This window comes from Oryza brachyantha, chromosome 7, assembly GCF_000231095.2.
Source record: "Oryza brachyantha chromosome 7, ObraRS2, whole genome shotgun sequence".
Classification (NCBI taxonomy): Eukaryota; Viridiplantae; Streptophyta; class Magnoliopsida; order Poales; family Poaceae; genus Oryza; species Oryza brachyantha.
In genome coordinates, this window is record NC_023169.2 from 9,264,491 (window position 1) to 9,279,730 (window position 15,240).

General features: G+C 38.9%; 1 protein-coding gene across 2 annotated transcripts; it reads left to right on the forward strand.

Moving 5' to 3' along the window:
* Positions 1-13,857, forward strand: LOC102721461 (phosphomannomutase/phosphoglucomutase). Of its 2 annotated transcripts, XM_006657598.3 has the most exons (18): positions 26-88; positions 1,270-1,488; positions 1,670-1,736; positions 2,857-3,040; positions 4,482-4,534; positions 4,813-4,901; positions 6,110-6,346; positions 7,792-7,856; positions 9,709-9,769; positions 9,841-9,958; positions 10,027-10,108; positions 11,364-11,436; positions 11,507-11,568; positions 11,670-11,765; positions 12,186-12,340; positions 12,999-13,095; positions 13,213-13,290; positions 13,388-13,857. In XM_006657598.3, exons 1-18 carry the CDS (start codon positions 82-84, stop codon positions 13,496-13,498), a joined length of 1,854 nt encoding a protein of 617 aa, XP_006657661.1. In that variant the 5' UTR covers positions 26-81; the 3' UTR covers positions 13,499-13,857. The 2 variants fall into 2 exon arrangements, with proteins under 2 accessions (XP_015695201.1, XP_006657661.1); XM_015839715.1 differs by lacking the exon at positions 1,270-1,488 and having other exon boundaries at positions 1-88.
* Positions 13,858-15,240: the final 1,383 nt, after the last annotated feature.

Genomic DNA, 15,240 nt, shown 5'->3' on the forward strand with positions numbered 1-15,240 from the left:
TCCAACAACCTCTCCTCTCCCCCCGTCCTCGACCTCGCCGTCCCCGCACGCCGTCGCCTCCGCCGGCCGCCGCGCATCGCTATGGCAGGTCAGCGCATGCCTCCGCCTCCCCCCTCCCCTTCCCCTTTCCGACTGGGAATGGATCCAAAAGCTCCAAGTCCGGAGCTCCCGGCTGCCGTGTGGGGGGGGGGGGGGGTGGAGACCGTGGAGCGACTCCGCCACAGCCCCCGAAGCCGGTACCCACGCGGCCGTCACCCGCCGGCGGTGGCAGCGTACCCCTGTCCCTTCTGGTCACCGCTCCCCTCCTTGAGGGGCCGGTGCCTCGTGTTCTTACTTGAATTGGGCCTTACACATTATATGCTGTGGTGTGCTACTTCTTGCTATATATACGTTGGGCTCTTACAAATCGGTTGAGCCTATAGCTCTTGTGAATCTGTTATGCTGACTAATTTGGCTAACTTACAGTTAAACAGTGGTTGTTGGTTTGATTGAAACTGAAAGTACGGAAAAAGATGATGCATTTTGTTAGAGAGGAACTGCGATCCATGCTTCTGATAGAACACATGCATACTTTTGTTTCAAAGAAACATGCCAAAGTGATGCCCTAATAGAAGACGTGTAGCATTGTTGATCTCAGGAGCAATCGAATTATTTAAACGCCAGCTTAATTGGAAATCCTTCTATTTGATGAGTTCTTTTGTTTCAACAATAAATAAATAAATACTGAAGCAGATAGCTAATAAGCCGTGAGTATAGATCGGTAATCTCGCTAAAGACGGATAACTTTCATCTCATCGGTGACCTGACAGTTAGATCTTCTGATGGCTAACAGACTTCATCCTTTTTATCTCCCACCTCTGCTAATACAGTGATTAGCTTGTGTTGAATGTTGGCTTATATGGAACAAAATCAGCCCATTAGTTCCTGAATATAAGTTTATCTAACAATTCAATCCTGCTCCTGAGTACCACTATTATACTGGTTTTCAGGAGACTTCCTCATGCTGTTGTTACACCCCTGCCATTATTACTCTCTACTCCCAGAGTACATGGTATGGAGCCCATGTAAAGACTTAAGACATACCTGAGTTCTTGTACCTAAACAACTTAATTGAGAAGTAGGGTAGTGTGATTACTTATTTGCATCACATTGAAAAAAACTATGCTATTTTAGCCAAAATGTTTGGATAATAACTAAAATAAACAATTATCCTCTCTAACATTTATAAGTTGACATTAGAAGATCTGATAGATTTTAAAATTTGTGCAGCATTATCAGGGAAGACCATTCAAAATGCATTCTTGGCACAACATCACCCACGGGCTAGTCACAGCACAAGAAATCTGAGTGACTTTCGTGCCCTCGATACCCGCAGCATGCATTCTTTCCAGGAATGTAGATTAAGATTGGTTGTTACTTCAGCCAAGCGGTTAAATACAATATCAACATGGATTAGCTCCGGCAAACAAGCACACATTAGCTGCAATGGTGTGTTCTAGGCTCTCATTGATCAGGTTGCTCAATGCTCACTAGTATTACGTTAGGAGTTTTTCACTAACTCATTTTAGTGATCTTATGATAGACCATACTTTTCTTTTTTAATTTTTTTGAATGTGTATATGACTTTACGTGCAATCTGAAAAGTTACTTACATTATCATCCATTGCAGCTGCTCAAGGTAGCAGTGTTATTTCATCCTCTGAGAAAGTTGATTTTTTAAAGCTCCAGAATGGCAGGTATTACAAGGTTTACTCTCTTTATGATGATTTATGCTCTCTAGTCCAACTATGAATTTTTCTCTATGGTCAAATTTTATGGCCGTTTGTTTTTAAGCAATGTTAATGAGCATATGGTTTCGAACTATGATGTTTTGGAAGCTCAGTGACTATTGTTGTCATGCTATGTCTAGTTCTGTTGGGTTCATTTTTAATTACCTATCTAATAGCTTTGGTGTTTTGGACTTTGTCCTGTATTTTAGAGGTTTTTTTTTTTGCTGACTCAAATAAGACTGAAACTCAATAGCTATTTCAAAGTGTAAAGGTGAGAGTGGCACATAATGCATGGTGTAACAAGACGCAAGGTCTCAATTATAAATATACGTCTGATTTGAAATTATAACTGCTAACCTAACTCAGAATATTCAAAAATAAAGTACAAGAGTTAATTACAAAAATATTTCTTTTGTAAAACACCACAGCGTCACATAATTTGAACAATGTTGTCTAGTAGATTTTCCTGTTTCAGCTGCAACCGTCAAATGGTAAATTTCTGTATAAATGCAAGTTCAACTTGGGTTGACTTCATTTTTTCCCTAAAAAGTAATCACATGCATTTTGGGCTGCATAGCGCTAAAAATACACATGATGGATAATCTAGTGTTAAAGGTCTCAAACCAAAAAAATGTTTGACAATGGCACTATTATTAACAACACTTGAAGGAGATGCCTTGTATCTGTGTCTACAATGTATGCAGCTTACTGTGCAGTTTTAGCTGTCATTTGTTTCCTGAAATTTATTGTCTATTTGACCATACTTTCTCCATATTCCTATTTCTTAGATGATTATTTTCCTTATAGAAGACCTTCCTCAGACATCAGATTAGAAGTTAAAAGTCATGTTTGATCAGCTTTTGTTTTATGTCATGGGCATATACCTTTCTTAATTCTTTGGGATTGTGTGATTATCATGAACTTATACCTTTCTTAATTCTTTGGGATTGTGTGATTATCATGAACTTATATTGTTCTTTCATAATGTGAAATATGGGGATTATGACATTTCTTGTGAAAGTTGAAGAGTTTCTTGTTCTGCATCCATGATTACACAGTTGCTTTTATTTTGTTGTTTTTTTTGCAGTGATATTCGTGGTGTTGCTGTTGCTGGGGTCGTAGGTGAGCCTGTAAATCTCACAGAGCCTGTTACTGAAGCAATAGCTATTGCCTTTGCTGCATGGTTATTAAACAAGAAGAAAGAAGATGGATGGAGACGCTTAAGAATTTCTGTTGGACATGATTCTCGAATTTCTGCACAGAAATTGCAGGTGGCTCCTGTTTTCAACTCCTCTTTCATTTAATCTTTATTGAAAATGATGCATTGTGGATCTCCTGCATGTTCGAAAAAAAATAATGCATTGCATGCTTTAAGGAATTAAGGTAACATACTAACATCTTATTATACCAAAATTCTTTTTCAACTATTGATAATTTGCACCTTTCTCAAACAACCTTTCCAACTAGTCCTGTTTATTGTCTAACTAATGTTTCATATGTTAGTTAAAAGTTTGTAACTAACAAAATTTTATTTCAACTAAATACCAAGAGGCACTCTGATAGAAAGATAAATGGAGGTGAAGAAAATCTTTTGTTCTGACATCTGCAAACATTTTTATCATTGCTGCTTTCAATTATAAGTCTATTTTGTCTAAATATAAAGTGGCATGAAAGATGTCTATGCTCTCTGGTAGCAACTATTTGCGTTTAATTTTGTACTAGCTAAAGATTGGTTTTTTTCTTGAATGCAATTTGACTGAAATCTTTCACTTTATTTAGTGATACCGATCTCTTTCCTTCCATATATATTGAGAGTTGAACTTGGCTTTTGGAGCATACATTGGTACATGTATGTTGGAGCCATTAGGTTGTTGGAGTTGATAGATGGCAGGTCGAAGTTCTCATTTCCTGAGTTGGAAATTGGGAAATGGGAGTAGAGCTCCACACATGATGTCCAAACAAACACTATTTTACTCAGGAGGCGATATAAAACTGTGCAAAGATGCTTCCTTGAAAAGCTGTACCTTTTGCTGCATTAATTTTCGTCTCCTATTTACAACTGATTACTCCCTCTTTCCCGAATTAACAGTTTTCACCCATCCCACATACCAATACAAAAACAAAAATACTAGAATACCCTTATGACTTTATCAAATCCCAATGCAATTATCCTCCACTTTATTTATTTCCAATGAATTTGTTCTCTACTTTCACAAATTCCTATGCAATGATTCCTCAAAGATAAACTTATCTTGGGACAAACAAGAGGAGGCAAAAATGATCTTATTTTGAGACGGAGAAAGTAAATTACTGTTTATTCTTTTTACAAAAAGGTATATACAGTTATGAATATTCTCTCCATTTTCAATTGAATGATGGTGGTTAGTTCATTTTTGAACTAACCAACACCATTTAACAAAACTAGAGGTAGTATTATAATATAAATATCTCTGTACATGCTGAAGTATTTGTGTTTTTAGTTCTGATACTGTTATACATATTAATTGAGAACATGTGTTTCTCTGATACCATTTTTATGTTTTTCCAGTAATGTTGTTTCATTATATATTCATGTAAGTTGGTGCATTCTGATGGTAACTGTACAGAAAAATCTCAGTTATGACTTCTGACAAGTTTATGTTGTTTGAGCTCTTCACTTTGGACCTTCATAATTTTGCTAGTACAATCTACTAAAAAGTGATCATTTGTCAGAATGCAGTTACTCTTGGAATTACCAATGCAGGACATGATGTTCTACAATTTGGGTGAGTGAATCTTTAGTTTTCTTACATTCATTCAAGATCTTCAATTTCATGCTGAGAATTTAATTGATTGATGAAATTCTGTTGCTACATGTGATTCTTTTTTACCAAGAAACTGTGCAGATCAATTCTTATACTTAATACAAGCCCATAGAACTAATTTCAACTAGACAACTACATCAAATGTTTCCACAACTTGCCTTAGTCTTCTTTCTTACCTCTGTTTAACAAGTAAAAACGTGCCAATATTCATTTCTGAATGCTGACAATTCATGATGTAGATTGGCTTCAACGCCAGCAATGTTCAACAGTACACTTACAGAAGATGAGACAAATCATTGCCCAGTTGATGGAGCTATAATGATAACAGGTGCTATCCCCAATTTAATGTGAATCATTAGAAAGCAAGCATTTCTTCATATGAATACGCAAGAGTTTTTTTATTAAATGATGCACAAACACTTTGCAAAACACATAAATTTTACCGAGGTTCTTTGACTACACAATCCTCATTTATTGCAATTTTTTTATCCTTGCTGTTGCACATGTATGCCATCTTGGCATTGCCACTGAAAGTATGTATGTCATTTCCCCCACTCCAATTTTGCCCCACATTCTATATTTTCCACAACCGACAGTTAAATTCACTTTCAAAATACAGGCATTCCATAAGATCATCTTGTCCCTTGTTTCTTCCTCATTGAACCTTTCCTTTTGACATTCCTTCTCAAATACATGATCTAACACCCTTACTACATATTCCCATCCCATCGTCTTATCCTCTCTCTCTCTCTCTCTCTCTCTCTCTTCTAGAATAGACTCCTTAGGGAGCGATCACTACCAAGACATCATTACTTGCATTGCACCCAAGCCTCACCAATGAAAGCACCACAGGGCCAGTGAAGACATGTACTCTGTTCCCTTTTAATCCCCTTGGGCAGAATATGAAGAATCACTGCCACAGTTGTGATGGGTGGGAGAAGTTGGGTAGCAAGGGTTTATTGTGTCAGGATGGTGCAACCAGTGGGTTTGCTTCTGCTACAATTCCATGCCAAAGTTGAAAAATCTATGTTCACTTCCATATATTGATTCCATCTCCATTTATATCTTTAGTGTGATTTCTCTTTGGGTAGTTTTATTTTATCAGGCATAATGCCTAGCCCAAAACAGTATTGGTAGTAGCGAAGTTGAGACACTCTTTCAGTGGCAGAACCAGTATGGTGCATATTTGCAGTGGCTGGGAAAATTATTCCCTTCCTTTTGTTACACAAATGTTCAGTCACAGTTTTGAGATTTCTAATTCTAGAAATAACAGATATTAGGGCCTGTTTGAGGGAGCTTTTAGGTTCTGAGAAGCAGCTGTTTTGTAGCCTGCTTCTGAGAATTAAGCTTTGAAACCCAGCTTCTGGCTTCTTATTTCATTTTTTAGAATCTGTAACTACAATTCTCAAAAGTTGTGTACCGTTTGGGACAGCTTCTGAGAGAAGTAAGCTGCAGCTGAGAGAAGCTCCCCCAAACAGGCCCTTAATTCTCTCTATGTTCTTAACCAACCAAGATTCTGTCATCACTTCTTTACAGCAAGCCATCTTCCATACAACCGGAATGGGCTCAAATTTTTTACAAGTGACGGTGGTTTAAATAAGGGTGACATCAAGGATATCTTGGAGCGTGCTTCTAAAATATATGAAGAATCTTCTCATGGCGACATACAAGAATTAGAGAAAGCTCCAAAGGGAGAAGTGAATATTGTTGACTATATGTCAATTTATGCATCCGATCTTGTTAAAGCAGTCCGTAAATCTGCTGGAAAAAAAGGTGTTTCTATATATACTAATCAATATAACTTTTATTTTGCTAGACTAGTTTTCAGTCAGATATCTTAGCACTCACTTGCACAACTTTTGATGTACAACTAGATAACTTGTGTGGTTGTGCCTTTTACTGTCTTATTTATCACATATAAGAGCATCTCCAAGAGAATGGCTAAATTTTGACTCTCCAAATCAAAATTTAGCCATTCATGTTAGGTTTGGCAACTCAAATTCACATAGCATCTCCAAAAGACTCTTCATCCCCACTCTCCAAATCCTTCAATTTCTCAGTAAACAACTCGGTTTGTGAAATACCGAAGAGAAACATGTAGCAGTACTGGATGATGCAAATGCAAGCATAAACCTTCAATTTTCTTAGCACTAAACCAACAAGTTATACGTGTAGATGGATCGATTCTAGAAGAATCCATTTTTCTTGTCGGGGAGTTGACAGCGCCGGGTAGCGGAGGCGGCACCGTCGAGCAGGCCGGTAGGGGGTGGCACCGGTGAGGGGAAGGCAGGGAGCGGCCGGGTAGAGGGAGCTGCCCGTCGTGCCCATGGAGCGGCGCTGGTGAGGGAGCAGCGGGGGCGGCGCAGGCTGGAGGAGGCGGCGAGCTTGCCGTAGAGGGCGACATCGGGTGGAGGAGGCGGCAGGGGGTGGCGCCGGGGGAGCCGGGTGCAGCTGGGGAAGCCGGGGAAGGAGGGAGCACGGGGCGGCGCCGGGGTGGAGGAGGTGGCGCCGGAGAGCGGGGCGGGGCGGCCACCGGAGATGGACGTCGCCGGAGGGCGGCAGGCTGCTGAAGAGTGGGGCAGCGCCAGGTGAAGGGAGCTGCCGAGTCAACTGACCGTTGATCTTCAGAGTGAAATATCTGTGCATATACTAGTTATTTGGATGACAAGTGGGTCCCACCCACGTGGGACCCACAGATAGCAACTCTGCTTGTGGTAGAATGGGTTGCCAGATTTAGCCATTGAGAACTCAGATTTAGCCATTCAAATAGCATGGCAACTCATATAGTCATTCTCTTGGAGCATAATTTTTATGCAAGATTGCTAAATTTAGCTATAGCAAGTGAGATTACCATTCTCTTGGAGTTGCTCTAACAAAGTGTGCTCAATAGAAGTTGCTCACTGTTACTCATTCTAGTTAAGTTTGCTTTCGGTCTCTGGTCACCTTTGTTTTTTCTAGGACCATATATAATTCAGATGCTTGCTTAACTGTTATCTTATACAAAATTTATATATTTTAATAGAAAATCATCCTGCTATCTACTGCATATTCTTTATACATGTGTTCAGTACAGTTCCCTTCACTTGTGAAGACCACTGTGCCACTTTCCATCATTTATATTCTTTACATTCTCAAAAGAAAAAATAGGGTTTCATCTGAGCAGTCAGGTAAAGAAGAGAAAACCCCTGGTGCTTATTTCTGTTCACATTTGGTCTTAGAAAACCCACTGGAGGGACTGCACATAGTTGTGGATGCAGGGAATGGAGCGGGTGGCTTTTTTGTGGTAACGTCTTTATTTCCATTACTTATTCTTCATCAATGTGGCATTTTTTATTGAGCTCCTGTATTCTTTATTGTTCTATTACATCTGTTAATCAATTAGTATATTCGATTATTTCTCATATGTCTTCAATGTAACAGTTAAATTTGTCCAATGGCTACAATATTCTCAAGGGTTCAGCATTGCATACATACACTACATATCCAACAGCAGATTAGATAATGTAACATATTTTGAGTGTCTGCATGACCTATTGAAGTAATATCCAGTATTACCTATCCACTTCTTGTTGAACATGCAAACTGAGGAAGGAACAAAATCATATTTCATGTTCAGTCTGGCAACTTTGAATCTTTTGCCCTTTTTCCTGTCAATATAGAAATTTAAGTACAAGATAATTTTCCAGAAACTGTTTTTACAAAATTACATTTTCATTCACATAGCTGTCTCAAAACCAAGGTTTCAGTGAATTCCCATGCTCGTTAGTGGGCCTGATGAACTGTACTCAGACGTACACTACAGACGGTGATTTATGCACCAGATGGACCTGAACGTTAACATAAGTCTGCTGGAGTATGTTTTAAGGTCCAATGTCTACTGTCACCATCTGTGCCACATCACCAGAATGAGGAAACATTTATATCAACAGTGTGGAAGTTTTCTTAGTGATTGTATCATGCTAATTATCATGTTTTTTCTTTATAGTAGACCAAGTTAGTTAGGATACATTGAAATTCATTAAAATGTAGTTTTGTGATACTCATGGTTGTTTTTTCCAAAATATGTGAATTTCATGAAATTACCAAGAAGTTTTCAAACGGCAGGATCCTTGGCCTTCACTAGGACTATAAATACATGCAAATATTAGTTCCGGTTAAGAATTTATAGATGGTCACATGTCGTCGGACAGAGTTCCGACTACGGTATAATAGGGCATAGGGTTCGGTTAGTATCAATGTATGCACGACAGTATATCCACAAGAAAGGAGACATCGATTTTTATACTGGTTCAGGCCCCCTTATGTCAAGTAATAGCCCTAATCTAGTTGGCCAAAGCCTGTTTTGCTCTTTCTATGATTTTTGGGAGATATACTAGAATACAAGATTGGAACTCCCCTCCCAACTAGACTACCCTAACCTAGATGTCGACTAAGTCAACAGGATTTTATGGGCTTGATCACAATGCAAGCGCTCCCCAATCTTCAAGCTGTATCTTGTATCTCTTGTGGCTTGGGAGGTCTTTGTATTTATACCACATAATCCTTTATTTTCCTGGAAGGACTCAGGTATCGTCTTGCCATTTACGACTTAGGAATCCTATCACATACCTGGATCATACTAAGAATAGTCCTATCTGAGAACGATCATGTCCCGTTTAGCCGCATCTGATTTGAAATATGAAGATCCCGTATACGATCAATGGGATGCGCAGCATTCCTGCATACACACAAATACAGTATTGTAGGGTATGCCATACCTATAACACTGACATTACATGTCATATGTTGTATCCCGTTTATACATTTTATCATCACACAGATCATTTGGATTACATAGAATTATCCCTGCATACTTTTAACTAAGATATTTGTCCATCTTCTATTGTTTATGTGGAGTTATTGACCAGCACTTCATTAGTATGGATGTAATTTTCTGTTATTGACTTCTAGTGATAAAAAAATATCACTCATAGATTACTCTATCTGGTTGAAGTTATGCTCTTCTATGGCTGATTACCCATGTTTCTTCTAGTTATTTGATGATTACGATGCTACATTACTAATTGGGTACTTAGAATGAGAGAGCATAATATTGACTTTAATTGTGGATTGTGTTCCATTTGTTCTTCTATCAGGATAAAGTACTCAAGCCATTAGGTGCTATTACTACCGGGAGCCAGTTCCTAGAGCCTGATGGTAATACCTGTTCCTTTTCTTCATGTTATTAGTCTGCTTCTGGCCTGTCATTTTATAAATTACATATTCAGGCATGTTTCCAAATCACATTCCAAATCCTGAGGACAAAACAGCAATGAAAGCCATCACACAAGCTGTGGCTGAGAACAAGGCAGACTTGGGCATCATATTCGATACTGATGTTGACAGGTATAAAATAGCTAGCTGTTGAAATTCTGCAGGTTTAACGCACCAGCCTAAAATTATGCTGTTTTCAGGTCTGCTGCTGTTGATTCAAGTGGTCGTGAGTTAAACCGTAACCGACTGATTGCTTTGATATCTGCTATAGTTCTTGAAGAGGTAAGCTCTCACAAGGCAAATTTAGTTTTGGGACACTAGTTTTGCAGACTTATGCTATAAGACAATCTAGAATGACACTCTAAAACTGTGGTTATTTGAACACACCTAGGCTATTATTTTACTGTTTATCTTATTTAGTAGGAGAGAGTCTGTGCACAATGTCCAGTTTACACTGTTTTTGAATCTTGTTCCTATCCCTTTCCCATCTTTTCCTCCTGGGACACCTTCATCACATCTCGAGCCCTTTTCCTTGTCTCTGTATTTAGCTACTCAACCTTCTGCCGCCCGTCACCATCTTAGTTTTGGCCACCCATTGCAGATGCTCTATCAGCATCTGCTAGAACCTATTCTTACCCTTTTATCCCCTTCCTACAAACAGATCTGTATTATTTTGAATTCTAATGGCCATAAATGAAACATAAATTGGAAGAACTAAACCAATGGGTGAAGAAGTTGTGCATACTTGCAAGGGGGTTGATGCAAGGCAGCAAGGGGCAACCACATCTGGCAGGATACATGCACTAGAGGCTGAGCAGATGAATTTATGTGCTCTGGTCCTGTTCTTGTTGCATCCATATTGCTAGATCCAATTTTGTACCTCTTGTACGAGCTTTTTTCTTCCCTCGTGTTGCATTAATATTTCCTAAAAAATGCTCAAATGTTGATCCGTCCTTGAGCTGGTACTTGTTGGCTGTGGCTGATGGTCTTGGTGGAAGAAACTGGGGTGCCCATTTTTCTCATTCTAGCGAGTTACCTGCCTTGCGCTGTTGTGTTATTGCCATGCCCTGCTTCAGCATCACTGCGTCAAGTTGTTGCAACGCGATTCCAGTGATCATTGGTCATTATTTTGAGCTTGTGGAACCATGTCACTGCCTAACCTTTGTCGATTTCCTGCCCTGTCTAGAACAGACTGGCACCATCTCACCGCCAACAAGCTTATTTGAGGCACCAAGCATTTCTCAGCGTAGATTGCAGAAGAAAATGGGTGATGTAATCACTGACATCTAGGCCTAGTTTCAAGGTTGAGTGAATCACGTCATTTGTCCAAAATTCTCTGATACTCAGCTGGAAATATTATTATAGTGGTCTTAATGCCCTGAAGTATCAAACAATTGTACTGTGTTTCAAGACACAATTCAGAGGGTCCTGCAACACACCTAAGAAATAGAACATCATACCGTCTTTTTTTCCCTCACAATATTCTCCCATATGGCTTTGTTTATTGCCACTGATAAATTAATTGCTCTGGTACTAGCATCCAGGAACTACAATTGTGACAGATAGTGTGACTTCAGATGGGCTGACTGCATTTATTGAAAATAAACTTGGTAAGTATTTGTTACAGCTTGGTACTTTGTTTTATTTAGTGATCATTGGCTTATCTGTTTTATAATAAAGGAGGGAAGCATCATCGTTTCAAGCGAGGGTACAAGAATGTAATAGATGAGGCTATTTGTCTGGTTAGTTTCCACTTAGTGACTTAGTGTTTAATTCAGATAGTCCTGAAATTTGTTCTATTTCACCTGGCAGAGCGAAATGAAAGTTATGGCAAATGTTTCAGAATACTACTGGTGAGGAGTCACATTTGGCTATGGAAACAAGTGGCCATGGAGCACTGAAAGAGAATCACTGGCTTGATGATGGAGCATATCTTATGGTACGGGTCCTTTTCTGCTACATTTATTTCACTCCCACAATGAATTGTAGTCTAACCGGATAACTGTAGTAGTATATCATGCGCAAGACATGCATTCATGCAGCCTTTGGTATTTACATACTTAAGATTATTAAATGTATGAGGTTTGCATCTGCCAGTTAGATCTAATAAAATTTATTTTGAACTTCAATGCCACGCTAACGTTACAGCTGGTTCTGCCATGTTATAGCTTCATCCCCAAAACTGTAAATATTTCCCTATTAAGGGGATCATTCCTCCCTTTTAGAATAACACCAAGGGCAATGTCCTGATAAAAGTTAGAACATGATCTTCTTTACGACACATTTACCTTCATACCTTTGAGCCATGACAACTATTTTATGGGTGTGCCCAATGATATGGGTCTTCTTTATCCTTCAGGTTAAACTTTTGAATAAACTTGCGGCTGCCAGACTATTGAATCCAAATGCTGGTAGTAAAGTTTTGACTGATTTGGTTGAAGGCCTTGAGGAGGCTTCTGTGGCAGTGGAGATAAGATTGAAGATTGATCAGAATCATGCAGATTTGAAAGGCGGGTATGTCCCTTCCTTTTCAAGAGGAGCTACATTACCAGCTATACTAGCACTAGACATTAGTATTGAAACAATTTATCATTAGTTGCCAATTTTTATAGTTAATTGGGGTGGATAACATGTGAAAAGAGACTTAACTTCAGTCTTTCAAGCCTGTAATAATGCTGCTAGAAGTGAAACAAGATTTGTGTTGGATTACATGAAATGAAATGGATTTTTTTAAACACTGAAAACTGCAGTCCCGTTCCACCATATTCTGCATGAACATGTAGACATTAGTATTTTTATTTTATATATAGGACATTTATATCCAATGAGATGTCGTTTGATCCCAATCAGCTTACTCTTCCTGGCATAGATTGGTGGGGGTGCCTATGGTGCATTTTAGCTAGTATATTTTTCTCAGCGTTTTCATCATACATTTTGTTTCCACCCCTACTTGTAAGACTAGCAGTGGATGTTGGACAGTTGTATGGAAGCACATACAATACAAACATTTCTGCTTATTATACTCCTTTTAAGACTTTTTTTACTCAGTTGGTCGACATGATTACAAAACAAAGGGTTGACATGATCAAACTGTGTGAGTACAGAAAATAGGGGCCTATTTTGATATCTGAAAAGTCAGCTAAAGTTTCATGGATATGATTTCTGAATGCAGGTCCTTCCGTGACTACGGAGAAGCTGTCTTGAAACATTTAGAGAACACAATCAGTAAAGATAAAAATCTCTGCAAAGCCCCAAAGAATTATGAAGGCGTATGTGATTCTTTGCTTGTTTTTACAAGTTTCCATGTATATCTTGATATAACCCCATTTTCTGCAAAATACCTGTGCTTTCTCAGTGATATATCATGCTGTGCTTTTACTTCACAGGTACGAGTTTCAGGATATGGTGGCTGGTTCTTATTGCGGTTATCCCTCCATGACCCAGTTCTCCCCCTTAACATAGAGGTCAGCCTCCTTTTGCTCCCCCCTGGTCGAAATCTCAAAACATTCTGAAGCAGGAATTAACCATCTCTGACTGTCATGTGAATATGTGGATGTGCAGGCACCGAGCAAGGATGATGCCATCAAGCTTGGACTTGCGGTGCTTACCGCAGTAAGTGAATTCCCAGCGTTGGACATAACTGCACTGAACAAGTTTTTGCAGCAGCAGTGATGGTAGGACCCATCGCATGCCTTTGTTGAGCCGGGATCAGACAAGCACCTACGCTATAAAGAGAAATACTAATACTTGCTTTCAAGCATACACAAATGTACTCCTGACTTGGGTGTCTTTGAATTATTTGGCTTTACTCGATGTCTACTTGCTGAGGAAATGCTCGACAAGGACGACTACCTTTCATGTTTTAAAGAAACACAGAAGGCAGTGGTCAACACGTCAAGAAATATTACATCGATGTGTATTGGGATTTGGGATTTGGGATTTAAGTGTCGAGACCGGAGTTTGGGAGGTTTTGCAATGCAGGTCCGTTTCTGGAACGATTTTGTGATCAAATGAAAGAATTTCTTGTGCGCCATGGCTTCCTCGTTAGCGTTTCCCTGGCTGACTAATTTCCGTGCAATTTGTACCTTCAATTAATCAACCTCAAATTATTAATTTGCCATTTTCTAAACCTGTTAGGTGCTGTTTGGTTCGACAAAGGTAACGCAAATGTGACTGGGAATAGTTCCGGTGGCAACCGATTTCATCGTATCAGATTACGTGTTTTGTTTGGTGTGGTGTGGTAATGTATAGTGATTAGTTAACGTGTTTTGTTTGGTGTGGTGTGGTAATGTATAGTGATTAGTTAACGGTGTTTGGTTGCTCTGCAAGGTAATGATACATAGTACACAGCAAAACACGTGATCGTTGAGAATTCAAACGTTGATACTGTCACAATGAAAATAACTCCCTGTCGATTAACCTGATTAAACCGTGCTGCCGATCTAACCCTGGATCATGTGATCATAACACGTATCATGACCTGACACAAATACACGACCATCATTCAGGGTTTATTTATTGGGATACAAATTCATCAAGGAAATACATGATCACACAAATACATAATTAATCACTGTCAGCTCCTATTTGGCTAAAAAAAAGAATGCTTCTAGGCTGCTATATAAGCTAGTGATGCAATTCTCGTAGGATCTGCTATCAATTATCATAAATTTAGGGGCATTTCCACCTTTTCCTGACTCACAAAGAAACCCCCCAAAAATGAATATGGTGGGGTTCAATACAATTACCATGTGATAACCATTATCATAGGCAGCATAGCAGCATTAACCCAACAATTTTATCAACTGTTCATAAGTATGTAGCTGTAGTTTTACTAGTAGCAATAATATCTATCAATAAACATAGATAATTAATGCATGTTCTCAAAATCTAGGCGCACAACAAGCACATAATCTTGAAATCTGAGCTACCAGTTTAACAATCTCAAATGCAAATTAGCATAAATGTCATAAATACTAGACGAGCTACAAAATGTTGTGACAAGCTTCAAATGTTGTGACTGTACCACCAGTACATCAATTTCTCTTTGGTCCATCTGAAAATGGAAGAAAAAAATAAATTCATGAAAATAAAATAAAGATCAGATGCAAAAATTATAAGCAATGAGAGAAAATGATCACGTGCTAACAGACACCCAGAACTATAGTTAAAACTAGTTTTGCCATTGCAAGTTAATCTTTATTAATAAAAATATGAAACTATGTGACATGAGCAGAAAGGCTTAAAATATGAACTCATTTCTAAAGGTTGCACAGTAAGCAGGCTGATAGCAGACCACAAGTTTAACTGAATCAATAGAGTGGTAAACCACTGGTATATCTATGACCACAGGGGTTCAGACTTCAGAGCACACAACATGACAGTGGAGAACACAACAAAAACCCTGTAAGTGA